General features: G+C 36.9%; 4 protein-coding genes across 5 annotated transcripts; 2 read left to right on the top strand and 2 right to left on the bottom strand.

Annotated features, from left to right (window-relative positions):
- Positions 1-350: 350 nt before the first annotated feature.
- LOC131784330 (U3 small nucleolar RNA-interacting protein 2-like) lies at positions 351-6,927 on the top strand. 2 transcript variants are annotated; one of them, XM_059101133.2, is made up of 14 exons: positions 351-448; positions 604-704; positions 1,160-1,269; positions 2,401-2,468; positions 2,624-2,665; positions 3,038-3,164; positions 3,833-3,954; positions 4,313-4,405; positions 4,503-4,603; positions 4,681-4,821; positions 5,239-5,301; positions 5,558-5,712; positions 5,901-5,980; positions 6,763-6,927. In XM_059101133.2, the coding sequence occupies exons 1-14, from the start codon at positions 374-376 to the stop codon at positions 6,925-6,927; spliced, it is 1,443 nt and encodes a 480-aa protein (XP_058957116.2). In that variant the 5' UTR covers positions 351-373. The 2 variants fall into 2 exon arrangements, with proteins under 2 accessions (XP_058957116.2, XP_066017060.1); XM_066160963.1 differs by having other exon boundaries at positions 5,898-5,980.
- On the bottom strand, positions 6,801-10,482 carry LOC131784358 (mitochondrial inner membrane protease ATP23 homolog). The gene is made up of 6 exons (XM_059101158.2): positions 10,353-10,482; positions 10,158-10,203; positions 9,613-9,694; positions 9,187-9,321; positions 8,579-8,665; positions 6,801-8,018 (listed from the first exon to the last, which is right to left on the bottom strand). Exons 1-6 carry the CDS (start codon positions 10,480-10,482, stop codon positions 7,881-7,883), a joined length of 618 nt encoding a protein of 205 aa, XP_058957141.2. The 3' UTR covers positions 6,801-7,880.
- Positions 10,483-10,507: 25 nt separating this feature from the next.
- LOC131784357 (uncharacterized) lies at positions 10,508-13,237 on the top strand. Its single transcript, XM_059101157.2, has one exon. It carries the CDS (start codon positions 10,674-10,676, stop codon positions 13,233-13,235), a length of 2,562 nt encoding a protein of 853 aa, XP_058957140.2. The 5' UTR covers positions 10,508-10,673; the 3' UTR covers positions 13,236-13,237.
- LOC131784359 (UPF0462 protein C4orf33 homolog) lies at positions 12,911-16,491 on the bottom strand. Its single transcript, XM_059101160.2, has 6 exons — positions 16,446-16,491; positions 15,885-16,071; positions 15,098-15,155; positions 14,718-14,769; positions 14,119-14,312; positions 12,911-13,784 (listed from the first exon to the last, which is right to left on the bottom strand). Exons 1-6 carry the CDS (start codon positions 16,458-16,460, stop codon positions 13,691-13,693), a joined length of 600 nt encoding a protein of 199 aa, XP_058957143.2. The 5' UTR covers positions 16,461-16,491; the 3' UTR covers positions 12,911-13,690.
- Positions 16,492-17,175: the final 684 nt, after the last annotated feature.

Below are 17,175 nucleotides of genomic sequence, written 5' to 3'. Positions count from 1 at the left end.
TTCGCTACCGCCTAGTCGCTTTCGACTTAGTTCGGCTCAGTGAGGCTTAGGGTTCGTTTGCCCACGTCTTATGTTGGCAAACGCCTTAAGCAAGTTCCCAAACCTCTTTTGTTGCTTCCCTAACGTCCTAGGCAGGTTTCCTCATACGTGGTATGTTGTTTCGCTAACAACCCAGGTTGGTTTACTAGATACTGAGATCAGTTCGCCGATAACTTCGGCTAGTTCCCTAATGTCTAAAAGCAGTGGCTGAAGCACAAAAGGTGGTGTGCATGATATGTAGAAAGTACCTTGTGAACTGGTCCAAGAAAATTGACCAATGAGAGAGTCTATACTCTATACTCGAACCCAGTCCAGTCGCAGCCGTAAAAACAAGATGTCGGGGTTTTTCTTGTCTGATAGCAAAGGTTCTGCATCAAAACCTAGGAAAAGACAAGCTAAATCGTCTCAGGTAAGAAAATTTATGGTAAAAGAGTCAATTTTGCAGTAATGTTTTGGCTTTGGTCGCATTTTGGAGTGAATCTGATCTTTCGATTGAGTTTCAGTGGTTAAACATAATACTCACGTGGTTTCTATCGTTCACGAACATTTTACTGTATTTCACAGATTTCTGGGTTCAGAAATAAGAAGCAAAGGGGTAAACAGTCTCTATCAAAAGCGGAACATATAGATGAAGATGAATTCGGGAGCGATTCAGATGTTCCAAGGTATGATCGTTCTGAAAACGCTATCGAGTGAGTTAGGTACTGAGAAATCGTGTAGCTGTGTTCGAACGATTGATCATGGATTTATATTATCGTAAGAACATGAAAAGGCTTAACCTTTTAACCCCTTAGAGTGATTAGCATCTAAATTTTCCTTACATTGTCATCTTTGAATCACACATTAAAGTCGAGAGTATAAAAAAAAAAGATCACTAACGTATTGAAGAAGCTCTTGATCGTTATATAAATTCTTCTTGTCAGCCCCTGAGGAAATGTAAAGAGTATGGAGAATAAGCATACTGATGTCAGTTTGTAACAGGTCGAGGAAAGCTTATAATTATTCCCAAGATTGTAGATTTTGTCAACCCCTTAAATTTTCAAATGGCTTCAAATTTTAGCTTAGTTTGGTTAGATGATCACATTTCTCTATTATGAGTTAATTTTAATCTTTCTTTTAGTGACAAAGAGGAAGACATACCTGGAGAAGAAGAGAGTAGTGATCATGAGACAGCACAAGAAAAACGACTTCGCCTTGCAAAACAGTACCTTGCACAATTAGAAAAAGAAGGTGATTGCTCTTGCTATAAATAATTACCCATCAAGAACTTAAAGACGGTGAATTTCAGTTTAACCCTTTAAGTCCCACTATAATGACCTAGACAGAATTTCGCCTTACACTATCAGTACTATATCAAGCAAACAAGTAACGAGAATAAAGAAAAATATCAATTAGGGGATTATTGGTTGATTCAATTCAAAATTCTCCTCACAAACATCACTAAATTGTATGGCAGTCAGTAAGGAGAATTACTAATGAAATCTTGGGAGTTAAAGGGTTCATTATAAATAAATAAAACATTCAGCTACAGCTTAAGTCTTTGCTACCAGAATCCTGAACTTAACTTTACATTTTGCTGCATTTTAACCTGCAGATCTTTTTTGTACAGTATTTTCTTCTGTATATTTAACTATTCTTCCTGGAAGGCAAAGTAAATATTGTTGAATAATGTTTAGGGGATTATTAAACAATACTCACTAAGCCTGAGGCAGATAAGTTTATTAGTATAATTGCTCAGTTGCTTTCAAATTCTGTGGTAAATTTGTTTTGTTGTTGAAACCATTCTTAAAATTGTTTTAATTGCTTGTATTGAGATGAGCAGTCAGTCTCCAATAGAACTCAACAAGCCTTTTTTCAATAAACTTAGCAGACCAATGCATGGTCACCTATCCAAAGGATTAAAATTGACCAGTCACAATCAATGCAGGCTACTGGAGTGACATGTCAAGCAATATCGCAAAGGCAAACTGGCCAATCAGTTTTCATGGACCAAGCTAAAAGCATTCAACTGACAAACAACTCATCTTCTTGACTCTGTCTATGACTTCTGGTTTGGTTGTCAAGGTACCAGTGGTTGCCTAAGGCAAAAGTTATTTTCAGGACTATTGTCATCCAGATAACCAAACTACATGATAAGATATGGGATGAATCCTTGGGTGAGAGTAATTCTGAAAGTACTGTTTTCAATGCCAAAGTTTCAAAAGCTAGAGTTGAGAGCATCAACATCAGAGAAAGAAGACAAATTAACATACTTTTGAGTTTTACATCCACCTGGATAATTATTCTGCACTGCTTGTTTTAATACACAGGGTCAAATTCTTTGCACTGAAATTTTTGATGTTCCTGTGTTAATTTTTTCAGAACAAGAAAAGAAAGAGTCAGATGACATAGACCATGATGCTATAGCTCACAGACTGAAACAGGATGTTGTATGTATAATACTTGAATATCTCTTTTTCAGTTATAATAGATTGGGTACCTTTCATGATTCAGAACTGTTTTCAGACATATTACTCAATAAAGGCATAGTTTTGACAGCTGACAATTTCACCCTCCAACAGTAATTCTTTGATTTTTCTTGCAGCTTGAGCAAACAGGCAGGTTTCAGAAAAGAGTGGCCTCACAGGTATAAAATTGTTAGACAAGTCCTTCCACTGTAAAATTCACTCATTTTTTATTTGCTGGAGCAAACCTTAGAGGACAACAAGTTAATTATTTGGATATTTACAAAACATTTAACTCAACTTGTAATATGTGATATGTTGTATTGATTGGGGGGATTTGAATGTGTGTTTAGCAAAGAACAATTTTGAGTTTTTTCTTGAAAGGAATCCAGGACTGCTCTGGTTTACAGTCAGAACTGACCTGTACACAATTGCAGTGTACAGAAAAAAACAATGATATTAGGCAAAGAGTATGACTTATGGGGTGTTTCTCTTTGTAGAATGATTGTCATGGATGGAAACTGTAGCTTGTAAATTTTTATTTTTTTCCTTAGTACACTCAACCCTCCCCTGCTGCTATCAGAGTTCTTAAAGGTCATCAGTTATCAGTCACCTGTCTCTGTGTGTCACCAGATGACAAGTTTGTCTTTTCTGCTTCAAAAGACTGCTCAATTATCAAATGTAAGAAAATGTCTTTTTGATTTAACAGGGTAATTTAGTATTATCAATTGAGTTGATAATGCTCTGATGAAGGGTTAATGCTTGAAATGTCATCTTCAAAACTCTTCACGGTGGCCAATTTACATTATCAACTCAGTTGATAATACTAAATTACCCTGATATACTCTCCTACTGATGCAGCACCACAGTTTCTAAGAAATTTACTCCTTTTGTTCTTTTTTACCAAGCCGACCTATTACCTGAAGTACACGTTCACCTTCTTTTCATCAGCATTAAACAATGACATGTATAGACAGCTACTTGGTTTATACAACATACACTGTGCATACTCTGTCTCCAAACAAAAGAAGTAATTTCACACAGGTACTATTATTTATGAACAGATTAGGAATCTGCCTCAAAGACCTCTCTCTCTCTTTGCTTTCACAGCTGGTTACCTGTTTTAGTTTCTTTTATCCCTTAATGTAGCATAGCTTTTCTTTTTTTTTCTTATTTCTTCTTTTCTTTTACAATTTGCTTTCCCTCCTCCTTTCTCTTGGATTAGGAATCTCTTCATATATCCTCTTCTCGTGGACTCCACCCCCTATTCTTCCCTTGCTCATTTCCCCTACTATGGTTATGGAAATGAAAATTAAAAGATATTTCTGAGACGGTTAATTTGTTTGCAGGGAATATAGAAACAGGCCTGAAGGAGGGTAAGATCCTAGGTTGTCACAAGGCCAGTGAAGGAAGCAAAGGCCATAAAGGACACGTTCTCTGTCTTGCTGTTACTTCTGATGGAAAGTTTCTGGTGAGGGAAACCATCTGGGTGTAAAATAATGACATTGTAAACTTAAAGGTCGACTGTTTCTGTTATTTCATTTTTGATGATAAAAGCAGTTCATTGAAATATAGGCCCCAAAGCTTCTTATTTATGGTTTGACAGAGTAATACTCTAAGCTGCTTTTGGCAACATGTAAAATCAACTCAGATAAAATAAAAGTACTAAAAAAAATTGATAATGAGAAGAATGACCAAAGAGGCACAAGAAGGTCTGTGTTGCTCAAAGCATGAAAACAGTTCTCTTTTGGCTGTTGAACTTACAGGTGTACAGGTGGTGTGGAAATTCTCAAGGCCAAACTACTGTTTTTGTACTTTATTTCTCCCAGGCTAGTGGAGGAAGAGATAAAATAATTCACATCTGGGATCCTGCTTCACTTCAGCATGTTCATACATTCAAAGGTCACAAGGATGCTGTCTCAGTGAGTCTAACTTATTATTGTTTGAAGCACTGTCCTTTTTACAAAACTTGGCTCTTGATTAAACTGTTTCATGTTTCCTCTCTCTTTTTTTTCACAGGGTTTAGCCTTTAGGCGAGGAACCCATCAGCTATTTAGTTGCTCCCATGATCGCACAGCAAAAATCTGGAATTTGGATGAGATGGCCTATGTAGAAACTCTGTGAGTTTTAGTTGTTTAGTAGAGGGCATTTTTTCTCCATTCTTATTGAATTATCTTATGCTTTTTATGACTACTAGCTTTGGACATGAAGATGGTGTAACAGCTATTGACAGCTTGACACGGGACAGAGCTGTGAGTGCAGGAGGCAGAGACAGAAGTCTTCGTGTCTGGAAAGTTGTGGAAGAATCACAACTAGTTTTCAATGCACCAGGAAATATGTAAGTTAAGAGTTATGTTGACCTCTCATGAATTGTAATGCAAAGCACAAAATTCTAAAAATTAACTGTGTAGGACCAAAACAAAGTACTTATGTTTGTTTGTATTAGACAAGATACCCTTTTTCATCAAATTCAAATCAGATTTCCCTCAGCTTGCAAAGATTGCTGTATTAGATTACACCCCAGTTTTGTAACAATGTGAACATTTTAAGGATTTTCATAAAATTGTGCCAAAAAATTGTCCTGTGAAGATCAGCTCCTTCAGACTGTGAAATTGTGACCTTTTAATTTTTTAATAGTGTTCATTCTCCTTTCCTCCCCCCCCCCCCCCCAGTCCTTTAATTTCTTTCCTCAATTATTGTCATCATCTTGCAGTTGATATTGTTGCTAACTGACATTATGCACTATCATTTACAGAGGGTCCCTTGATTGTGTACAGTTGATAAATGATGAGCATATGGTTTCTGGTGCAGACAATAGGCAAGTATGAAGTACCTGGCCTTCTTCTTTGACTCATTTCATTATATAAATTATTTCTCTGAGCTGTGTTCTTTTAGCATCTACAGTAAATGAAACAATAATCATTTGAAAATAAAAATTTATAAAACTTAAGTTGAGAAGTCTAGGTACCATTAGTCTCATTAGTTTCTGCATTTTTAATTTTGAAATTCCTGAATACTCTTTTTCATTTAATTTTATTTAGTTTCTCATCCCATTAATTTCATTTTGCCAACAGCTCACTGTCCCTATGGAGTGTTTCAAAGAAAAAGCCATTATGCACAATACCAAATGCTCATAGTAAACCAGATTGCAGTTCAGATGACAGTATTCCAGATGAAAGTTGGATAACATCAATTGCATCACTACGAAGTACAGATCTCTTGGCTTCAGGTAACACTTTCCTTTAGGAGAACTTTTGGGATAAGTCATTCACACTGTCATTTTCATTCATCCTAAATATGACTTGCACTGAGATTTTTGTCAAAACTGTTTGGTTGACGATGGTATAAAAACTTGAATTTTGAGACAAAGATAGGTAGTACATCAGAAGTGATGTCTCTGGAAACTTTTGCCAGCAGGTTCTTGTGATTCATGTATCAAACTCTGGGAATGTGGTGATGGATTCAGAAGTCTTAAGCAGCTCTTCTCTGTATCAATGGTAAGCATGTCAAAATATTTTGTCTTTTTCCTGAAATGTGCAAAACTACTGGTGTCTCAAGGGGAAACCACATAATACCACCATGTAGCATGAGAATCTTACTTTCAGATGTTGAAGATTGTCCTTGTTCCATTAGAGGCCACAGAAAGAAAAAAGGCATGCCTCTTGACCCCCTCACTCCCAAGATCTCTTTAGTTATTCTGCATTCTGTATACCATACAATGCTTACAGCATTGATTCTGAGAATTTAGCATTGGATCAAATGATGATATCCTGATTATCGTAATTTCCGGCTGTTTACCAGCAGGTAATCTGTTGATTTTGCATTAAATGCACGCCACTGCAGGCAATCAGGAGGTGTGGGTTATGTGACAATTTTAAAATCTACTGGTTGAATTGAAAAAACTTCTCACCTACATGTGTTTCCCCTCTCAAGTGAATTCTATTGTATTAAGAGTGCCACAGAGCGGCACGAAAACATGAAGCTGACTCGAGTTTATTTCACTAGTAGTTAGTTGCATGACGCACAAATTGTTATTGGCATGCGTGAAAACAAAACCTTGATGGTGACAAAAATAATCCAAAGATATCCTGCGCATCCGTAACAAATTTCCTTTTATCTCTAGCTTATACTGTGAGGAGAAATTATGCCTTGGTCATTGGTGGGAGTAAAAGGAATTCCTTTCATGCTCACGAGACTTACATGAAGTTTTGAACAAGTTTTTTTATTATCAGGGATTGACAGGTTTTTTTATTGTAGTTATTAATAATTTTTTTGTCAGGTTGGCTTTGTAAATGCTTTAGCTTTTTCCAACAATGGAAATAATTTGATAGCTGGCATTGGACAAGAACACAGGCTGGGTCGATGGTGGAGACTGAAAAAGGCAAAAAACTGTGTTTGTGTAATACCCCTGCAGAGAACAGTGCAGAATGGAGTCCATGCTTGAAGTCTGCAAATTTAAGGACCAGTGGAACATATGTTGTTTGGTCAACAGTGGCACTGAACCACAGGATATTTATTTATTGCAGGATAACAAGCTGTTGAATAACATTCCATTTAATTTGCATGTTATCAGACCAATTTCAGTGTTGAGAACAAATAAATAAATTAACAAAGATCTAGTGACCACACCTGAGTTTTCGTTTGCACTCTTACATATTATTGTCTGAATTTTGTAGCAGTGTCTGGAAGGAAAGTTAATGTATCATGATCCTGGTCAGGATGAGAAGGGACTGGGTCTAGACACACTCTGCCCCATCCCAGTCTCTACTTCCCAAAAGCTGTTGCTCCATTTGAAAAAAAAAAAAAAGAAAAAATAAGTAAATAAATAAAGACTGCTAGCAAATGTCTAGCTTTGCAATAAAACATTGACTCACTTTAAAGCTTGTTTGTTTGGCTATGACATAACTTGATACAATAAGTATCCTCATTACTTCAATGAACATAAGAGGTGCCACTTTGCCACTCCCTTAAGGGGGTGGGGGGGGGGGGTGCAGATGCACTGTACCCTCCTCCTTGGCTTGAATGAATGTAACATTGAAGGCAAGGCTTTTGAGTATTTTTCCTTGACTTAGTTATACTTAGTTTTGGGGCGGTATTAAAAGAGATTGCTTAGTTTATAAATTGTTATCCAGACTTCATGCACCAGTTGTCATAGAGCACTTAGTGGTAATCCTGGACTGAAAGTTAGCCTCTTTTTATCCCTCTTCCATGAAATGGTATACTTTGATGATGTTTTGTGGGGTTTAATCTCTTTAAAGACAGTCTCAAAAAGTTCAACATTTACAAAATATGAAGTTTCCTTCTGAAGTTCACATGCATGTGTCTTTTCCATCATTAGAAATAAATTTAGTTCTTGTTTTTGTCCATGGATATTATTATTCTGAAGCTGTACACCAGTCAGGGAGGAATTCTCTCAAATGGTTCTGTATCATGGAAACATGCATCAAAAACACTCTCTACAACTTCCTGAGCTTCCTCTTTGGATATGTCTCTAACACATAACATAGATTTTACTGCACGTTCTTTGACACACTCCTGCCAAAAAAAGAAAATAATAAAAACAACAACAATTGAATGGTATCATTTTAAATTAAGGGTAGGGGTTAAGGTGGTTATTTTGCCTTATTGATCCCACAGGATACTGATGAATTTTCTGGCTACAATGCAGAATTCTGCAACTAAATGTTCTGGTTACTTAAAAATACTACTGCATTATATTTTTATTTTAAATAATCCTGCAGTGTTATCTCTGCCTTTTGTTGAGGTTTAGTATGCTGTTTCAAAAATAAGCTTCAAAAGTGTTCAAACACAGTTTGCTTTTTTATTTGCTACTTTTCATTTTAATTTTCAAGAACATAGCTCAGCATCAATCTAAGAAGAGAAACATTCCAAAATTTAGGATAAAGTGAGTGTGTTCCCATTCCATTGGGAACTCTCTCCATTATGGATATGTTAGCATACCCAAAGACAAAGGCAAAGAAAATCCTGGGATAGCATAAAATCTTAATGCAATTTAATTAATATATCCAGTGGCGAACTTTCTCTCTGAAAGAAATACCAAAAAATTAACAAACTACAAGGCAGCATTAAGATACCTGCTGATGAGCTTTCCATCTGAATTTGAATCGTCCAAATGCCTCCCTTGAGAAAAAGCAATCTCCACTAAGGTTTGCTGCCCGAATCTTAAAAAAAGGAAAGAGTCCAGACAAAGTGTCAAATCATACTAAATGACTAATATGAACAAAAAATTTTTTAAAAATGCCATAATATTTCATCGTCAGAGATCCTTACATATGACAGTTTGGAATTTGCATGGGTCAACAATTTTGTTAATTTGGGTAATTCTACTTACTGTCTGCCACACACTCCTTATGATGTTAGTTCAGAGAATTTGGTATTGGATCAAGAAATAATCCATAAGTGACATATTTATTCTCATCACTAGTCTGTTTGATATTGTATGGATATCGTTGCCCCTTCTTTAGAGAACCAACAAGAGACCCTACATGTCACACCAGCTCTGTTGAACCACAACTTGAGCCACATTGGTGTAGGTTGATGGCTCTCTCTCCTGTGTTATTCAAGTACTTAACCTGAATAACTGTCGTCAATATTTTCCCAACAACTTAGAGAGTCTGTTATGAAAACAAAATGACTGGAAATCTATAAGTTAAATTAAATATAAAGCACATGAATGGAATACCTCAGTACAAGCTAAATGCCGCAAATTGTCTGGATTGTATTTGACTCTGCAGTTGTCGAATGCATGGATCAGCTCATGAGTGAGAACGGTGTCCATTGCTTTTTGGGTGTAGATTGTGTTCTCGCATAAAAACATCTGGAAGAAATTAAGCCATAAAAAATTGAAAGACCTGAACATCATTAAGCTTACAATCCTTTGACCTCTGCGAGTGACCAGCATGAAGTTTCTCCTTACAGTATCACCCCTGAATCAAACATGACAGTCACAAGGATAAAAGAAATGATCACCAGCCATAGAAGCTCTTGATTGTTAAACAAATTCTCCTGGTCAGCACCTTAAGGAATGTATAGAGAACAGTATGGAGAATAGGTATACTTATGTTAGGTTGAAAATGGTTTAAGGACTACACCAGAGCTCCAAGCTTACCTCCTTTGTATCATGATCAAATCCTCCAATCAGCTTTGGGTCACATGGTTCACATACCATATGTCTTTCTGGATCCACTTCACTATATTTAAGTTGTAATGAAATGAAAAAGAAAGTTTGAGGACATATATAAGAGGGGCACAATACCCACTCTTCGCCCCACTAAAGCTCAGTCCCTCAAAGGTTCCAACACACTATTATTAGTTGTAACAACAGTCCAGCAATTTACATGGCACAAAAATATATATCTAATTTTTTAGCTTGAATATGTATGGTCGTAGAAAATCCTGATAATTATTCCCTAGACTCTCAAATTAGTGGAGTATTAGTCACTGATTGCGACAGTTTGGCACTATTTGCTTTTTTGGTCTAACAGGGACCTTTTGCTGGGACACCACCTAGTAAAAGAAACCCTAGTCGGCTAAAAACCACCTGACGCTCAATAGTCATGGCTGAGCTAGGTGAGGTAAGATATACAATCTGCAACACGAATCAAGGGTAAACAAAAAGGAGATTGTTAAATAATAGAAATTTTCGTTACTCACCACCCTAGGTTACTCATGGCCTTTAACATAAACTTCACATATGGCGCTGAAAAATGATAACAACGTTTCAAGTCACGATCAATCGTACTATGATTTTATGTCACGAGCCGGTGATGTGATGCAATCACACCTCACATGTATTGGCGTTATTCATTCACCCCACGGTGATATGCCTAGCCTATTCTAGCTACTTACATTCTCGACAGGATCTGTCAAGTTTCTCTTTGCATTTTCGGTGCGCTCTGGAGTTTGATTCAGTGGAAATCTTTCTTTGATATTCCTCACCACGTTCCATATATTCCGCCATGACGAATTGAACTGACATGCGGTAAATTTCGCGGGCTCACTTCACTTTCATGATGACAAACGTGCAGACTCGTATGATCTTGTTTTAAAGTGACGATTGTTTTCTGTATATTGTGTGGTTTCTTTTCAAGGACAGGTGTATTGTCTATTATTTTGAGCTCATTTCAGGCGTAGCTGTTAATTCTCATCACTGATGTCGAGAACAGTCTAATGCCTTGTTGTTCCTTCCTCATGTTTCGTCCTTGTTTTCCCCCAGCTGTGTTTTTCTGTACATTTCGTCACGCAAAAAGGTCGTTACTTTTTTTCTTCCTTTCGCTGGCATTCGTGATCGCTACAGTTCTGATTTATCAATTTTTATTCCTGGAAGGATCTGACCATCTAGCACAACAATCAGAGTCGCGTCGCAAATGGAATTCCCTCCTAGAATGGCAGAAAAAATTGCGTTACCAACTGAAGCAAGTGAAACTTACAAGGAACAAGACATATTCTGCTTGTCCATCGCTTTCAGTTCAAGAAGTGTCGTCCTTAACTTTTTCCTCGTCTTGTCGCTTACCAAAAGTGAGACAAGAAGCGTGTGCCCTGGCAAAGTCATTTTTCACGACGGATCCTAGAAACCAGACTTGCAACAGCACCCAGATGGATTTGTGCAAAATTGAGAAAACAGTTTGGGGACTTCCCAAAATCGAGTGTCACATAACCTCTTGTGGGTCTTCAGATATTATCTCTGTGGGCTTCGTTAATCCAGAGGACGGATCTCTCAGCTGGAAACATTTTTCTTTCCTTCAAGATGTGGAGAAAACACTGAACAATTATGTTAAATCGACACCAACAAATGCTTATTTCCCGTTTGCTTTTCTGAGGTGCGATGAATTCTGGAATCCCACAGCCAAGACCCAGCTTTTTATTCTTCCGTCTAGAAGTGTTTCAGCCGAGAAACCGCGACGGGAGACTAACAAAAAACTCATCAATGTAAACATCATTCTTATCGACTCTGTGTCTAGACCTCATTTCTATCGCTCACTGCCTCAAACTGTTAAAGCTTTTCGAAGCATTAATTCGAATTCTTCATCACTGGTGCTAGATTTTGAGCTTTTTCACGCCGTTAAGCAAAGGACGTTTGAAAGCATTAATGCCTTATTTTCTGGGGAACTTAGTGATGTAAAGGAGTTTATAAACCCAGTTCCTGTGAAAGCAGGTGTTATGTTTGGAAAATTTAAATCACTGGGATATCAGACAATGTGGCAAGAGGATATGTGTTGGGCTCACGAGTGGGGCCTGGTGAGGAACCTAAAAGTTATGAACAAAAGTTTAACCTTAAGCAGAGTATGGCATAACTTGGCCAGGGTTCTACAAAATAACTCAATTGATTTTACAGGAATAACACACTCAAGTTGTGAAGTTTTTAGACGTTTTGGAGTTTCAGACATTTTTCACGGCCCTTCTAATTTGTGTTATGGAGGAAAGCACTACCATGCCTTGTTTTTGGAACATTTAGAACACAGTATCAAAGAAGGACATATGGATTCAGAAAAGAAACCACTGTTTGCCTTTTCAATGCTAAATGTAGGCCATGAGGAAAGTGGATGTAGGATTCAGACTTTTGATTCAGCATTATCCAATTTTGTTAATATGTTAGCTTCTGATCCAAATACTTTGAGCATAGTACTCTCAGACCATGGTAACAATTATGGATCATACCCAAGAACAATGGAGGGGCGGTTTGAAGTTTTTCAACCACACCTGTTTATGATAATACCAAAGAGGGTTCAAAACTTGCTAGGGAAAAACAAAATAAGGATACTGAAACAAAATCAAGGCAGATTGGTAAGCATTGTTGATTTGCATCACACACTTATGGCAATTGCAGCAGAGTTTGGCAATGAACGGTTGCCGCAGAATCTTGGCCTTCTTCAGCCAGTCTTAAGTAACCGCACTTGTGATGACCTTGGCCTTCTTATATCTACACTTTGCATCTGCCAAGGATGGATGACAAAAGTCAACACAAACTCATTTCACTTCATCATAGCCGAGTTTGCTTTAGGTCAGCTCAATAACAACATACAAACCCAGTTCCTTGAAAACTTCCAAGCAAAAAGGCCACTCTCTAGCTTTCAATCCTGTGAACGGCTCAGAGGAGAACGCTTTGATAACATTAGAGAAAAGTGGATAGGTGAAGTGCTTACTGTGACTTTAGATATTTATGTCCAGAATCAAGAAATCTTCTCTGTTACAGTTCAGGTGACAAGTGGAAGTGTCGTAATGGACATGAAATTGACTCAGTTCACAAGGGTCAGCAGTTATGGCAGTTATCAGACCTGTGCAGATAAGGGTCTGGACCCAAGACTGTGTGTGTGTAAAAATGGTCCTTCATTACATGAGTCAGGTACTACTGCTAACAGACTATTCACTGAGAATGGAAATTATATGAAAGCCACAGAACCACCAACTACAATGTGGCAACATGATGGTAATGTTTTTAATTCAGCGACAACAGCTGACAATATACACGAGAACTGTCTCTTCATACTTTTGAGAGAACACAAAAGTGGTGTAATACTTGAAGCTGCAAATTATTGTAGTTTTGTTACATACACCATTGATCTTGACCTGTCGCTGAGCAACATGAAAATATCTGAAAGAGTTCCACTTCGTAAAGAACTTGGCCCTGGAGTAATACTCTTCCTTATGGCAATTAATCAACTTGATCCTAACATCAATTGGAGTTGGAAATACACTGTGAACTTTTCTTGGAAAATAGTACCAGTAAATTAGATGACAGGTTTAGACAATACCCCATTATGAAAAATTGACATTGAAATTCTTCTTAAACTTAAAGTAAAACGTGGTTTGTACACTTTGTCAGACATAAAATTCAGAGACTTCTCAAGGACTTTAAGCGCCCCTTTTAAAATTTAAATTACCAGGTGTGGTTTGGTTATCTCAAGCTTAATTAGAAAAAAAAATCAAAACATTTGGGGGAGTATTTCCTGTGTTTAAAATAACAAAATGCTGGTTTCCTCACTGCTTTATTGTATTTGAACAAAAACTGGACAGTGATAAAAAAGTTTTCCTTATGGATCAAATAGACTGTTGATTATTATCATTTGAGGTTTTTCAATCTTCAAAAATTATTTTATATACTTAGTTTTCTTAATATGTTACTTCACATTTAAAAGAGAAGATAAATTTATATATTTCCCTAATTGTTAATAATTAAAGAGCTATTTTCAAATATTAGTCCAGTGTGTGGATTCTGGTTGTATCCAGGATGTAGGAAACAATGCCTTGAAATCAAACTCCTTGAAAAACTGAAGGCGATGGCTGAAAAGACACAGAGGTCAAATAACTTTAATCTTTAAAATGCTCCTTTAAAATTTGGGCGATGACAGGATCACATATTACTACTTCACTTCAGTGTGTGACCATACAAAGTGGGTGAGAGGGGATGGGCTACATGCAGTCATGAGTTGGTTGAGAAGTAATTTTGAACTCTGCTAAATTGCAGGATCTGCCCCAGGTTTCTGTAGCCCGAAGTGTGTGGGAGCACTCACCCATTTCCTCATTTTCAGGCAAACATAGGAAGTAAACTTCATCATCATTCCATTCCCTTTGATCAATCACAGTGAGTATAATTTTATCAAGTGGTTTCACTTACAAGTCAGGTGTGTAAAACTCCTCAGAAGCTGGATAAAGAGCCTCATACTGTCTCTCATCCCCTGACCCATGGATAGCATATGCATTAATCTTTGTCACATCAGGAGGGAAGTACTCCAATGGTATAATGGCAGTTCCTTTCCAGGTTTTATTCACATCATCAGTGTTAGCTGTATACTTTAGGGCAAGTTTATCCTATTTCAAAAATTATGAAATCTTTAAATCAAACTAAAGAGTGGCTATTACTAATTTGTTAGCTGATGTCATTATATCCACCACAAATAACTTGCCATGTGAATACGAGGAAACCAAGTTTAAATTTTTTAGTTTGTGAGGGAAAATCCTATTTACTTTTGTACAACAATACAGAAGAAACACAAGCCAAGAGGCCCATCCAGCCAAATATTACCTCAGTTTCCATGTTCAAATTATGAGTCAGCATATTTTGTCCCAAGGGGGTAAGTTTCAAAAGAAACTATGATGCTGCATGGGTAGGAGAGTATAACAAGGTAATTTGGTATCATCATAGTTAGTAGAGGGGACTAACTATGATAAAACCAAATTACCTCATTTTGTCTCAGATTTTAGGTTCAGTCATACCTTCATCATGTTTCTTGTCCCATTCAGAAGAAGCACCAGATGCTGGCCATGACTATGAGTATGAAAAAAGACAAACATGAAAACTAGCCATTGCTAGTGACAGATTTAAAACAATCTGATTGTACCTGTAGTCACCTTTCTTATAACTGCTCATTTATAATTTAAGATACATTTATACCTTTGTTTTTTTTCTATCAAATGTCAAAAGCTATCTGGTACTGTGCTGTTTCTCCTTTACTCTGCCTTGTGATTGGTCAAGAACTCTGATGCCATCGCCATTGTTTCAATCATTGAAATGCAAAACTAAAAACCAACTGTGATTAATAGTCCCCCATGCTTGCCTGCAATTCTGGCAGGCTATAGTCTGTCTAAATACTTACGGGCATAACTCAACCTCCAAATATTTATCTTTATCTCCAAGGAAGAAGATCTCAGCCACTGAATCAAAATAAAAAGGTGACAGAATATTTAAGCAACATCAATCACAAATTATCTTCATCAAATATGCCTCTAACTGAATTACAAATGCATCAAAAACGTACTTTAACCTTGTTGGTCCTTGATATGTTGATATAGACAAGCATCTTGAACTTGAAAATTTAACTCATTAATGTCTGTCTCACATTCAAAATATGGCATTTTGCAAGTCACTTTTAATTCCACTGTAGATTTTAATGATGTGGCATTATGAATAATTTTTTTATATAATGCATAATCCATACCACTATGCTCCAATGCACTTTACAACACTTTGCAGGAGACTTCAACCTGACTTTGTTTACAGTTTTGACAAGAAATTTTCGAAATTTTCAAAAACAGGAACAAGGCCAGACTGCAACATTGGGAACTACTTTCTGGAACCAGTTGGTAGTTTTACCATTGATGTTAGCTTCTCTATGCTTCCTGGTATGTGCCCATTCCCCTTTCAGGAGTTAAAAGAACTATGTGTCCCTTGGATACCAATACAAAGTTGAGCAGAAAGATAATGAGAAGTGACAAAAATATCACATGGCAAAAAGTATTTAACACTAAAGCACACATTGCAGAAAATTGATATTATTTTTATTCAGATCTTGGGAATGTATGGGGTATAGGGCTAAAGCAGCAGAGAAAATCCTAAGGTAATTTATTTGCAGACAAACTATATAAAATGTAATACTTATCAACCTTCATATTCCCACAGTTCTGGACAGGCACCTCCTGAGGCCACTGGAGGGGGCCCAGGATCATTAAACAAAGGTCCACTCACATCAACCCTGACTGAGGTATCATCTGCAGCACCAACTCTGAACAACACAGGACTGTGTTTCACTGGGTTCCCATTCCAGGTTGTTGTTATAGAAAAGGTTAACTCCTATGGAAATCCAATTTATTTGTCAAACATGACATAATTCAAAAGTTACTGATCATCTCGGTTTAGAAACTAATAATTTGACTGTATGACTACATGCTTCAGAAGGTAAATCCAAAATACTCCAGGCAAGACATGACTAAAAGCATGAAGTCCTTGCAAACGAGATGACTTGGCTTTAGTAGAATTTCAAATGAAAAATATACAAGCTAAGAATAAGGCAAATGAGCAAAACCAAGTAACTTAACTCTACAACTATCGATCTAAGTTTTTGATGCCCTCTACGATGCTAAGTATTAACGGCAGCAACTAAATTTTCCAACTGAAGCTTAACTTTCAATAGTTATACTTATGTTAAAACAGTAAATGTCCTCCACCTTGCATCCGCTCATATCCAATTCAAAGAACTCGGCATCTCTTTGAAGAGCCTCACTTTCATGTCACTATTCCCCGGAAGTGAAATTCGTCGGAGTCAAATACCAGTATCCGGTGTATGACCGGATGTCTATGCCGACGATCGCTAGTCGACATCCTCATCAAATCACCTTTTTGAATACTGACGCGCCGGTGAGATTTCCCAATAATGTCTATAATACTATAACTCAAACCTTATCATGCATAAAACTATTTGATAGAAGAAAATGATAGCAAAAACACTAGTTTCCTTCTAGGAGTAATGCTTTGTTTAAGAAAAGTATGGAGTTGTACGAAAACCTTTACACGAAAATTTAGTCAGAGTCAATGAAATTACTAAAGGTTTAGTTTAACTACCAAAAGTAACAGGCAATGATTCCTTGACATGGTTAGCTTTGGAATTTTCTCTTGTAACGTAATTTTAGCAGTTACTTTCTGGTTAAATAATAAGTGGTACAAAGTGAGTGTGATCAAGCTTTAGGTAATTCAGAGCACTGATAAGTTAACCTCTTTTAATTAACAAACAGCTGTAAAGGTAAACATCGAACATCGAACGTCGAACATCGAACATCGAAATAGCTAACTTAAGTGAATACAGTATAATTTATTGATTTAAAAGGGAATGAAAGGTGTTTGCGCTTGGTTTGAAAAAATTCTGTTGGGCGCGTTTGAGCTCGGTCTTTAGGTAACGGT

This window comes from Pocillopora verrucosa, chromosome 14 (assembly GCF_036669915.1).
Source record: "Pocillopora verrucosa isolate sample1 chromosome 14, ASM3666991v2, whole genome shotgun sequence".
Lineage (NCBI taxonomy): Eukaryota > Metazoa > Cnidaria > Anthozoa > Scleractinia > Pocilloporidae > Pocillopora > Pocillopora verrucosa.
The sequence above is the reverse complement of the archived record's forward strand: the minus strand, read 5'-3'. Positions and strand labels throughout refer to the sequence as shown.

What these genes read in the sequence shown, in the direction of transcription:
- LOC131784330 (XM_066160963.1), top strand. Translation starts at nt 374, where the DNA reads ATGTCGGGGTTTTTCTTGTCTGATAGCAAAGGTTCTGCATCAAAACCT. An exon ending in CTTCTGATGGAAAGTTTCTG is followed by an intron (nt 3,955 to 4,312) that starts GTGAGGGAAACC and finishes TATTTCTCCCAG; the next exon opens with GCTAGTGGAGGAAGAGATAA. An exon ending in AGCTCTTCTCTGTATCAATG is followed by an intron (nt 5,981 to 6,762) that starts GTAAGCATGTCA and finishes TTTTTTTGTCAG; the next exon opens with GTTGGCTTTGTAAATGCTTT.
- LOC131784358 (XM_059101158.2), bottom strand. Translation starts at nt 10,482, where the DNA reads ATGTCAGTTCAATTCGTCATGGCGGAATATATGGAACGTGGTGAGGAA. An exon ending in TGACAGATCCTGTCGAGAAT is followed by an intron (nt 10,204 to 10,352) that starts GTAAGTAGCTAG and finishes ATCATTTTTCAG; the next exon opens with CGCCATATGTGAAGTTTATG. An exon ending in GATGGAAAGCTCATCAGCAG is followed by an intron (nt 8,019 to 8,578) that starts GTATCTTAATGC and finishes TTTTTTTGGCAG; the next exon opens with GAGTGTGTCAAAGAACGTGC.
- LOC131784357 (XM_059101157.2), top strand. Translation starts at nt 10,674, where the DNA reads ATGCCTTGTTGTTCCTTCCTCATGTTTCGTCCTTGTTTTCCCCCAGCT.
- LOC131784359 (XM_059101160.2), bottom strand. An exon ending in TTGGAGGTTGAGTTATGCCC is followed by an intron (nt 14,770 to 15,097) that starts GTAAGTATTTAG and finishes TCATACTCATAG; the next exon opens with TCATGGCCAGCATCTGGTGC. An exon ending in GGACAAGAAACATGATGAAG is followed by an intron (nt 14,313 to 14,717) that starts GTATGACTGAAC and finishes TTTTTGAAATAG; the next exon opens with GATAAACTTGCCCTAAAGTA.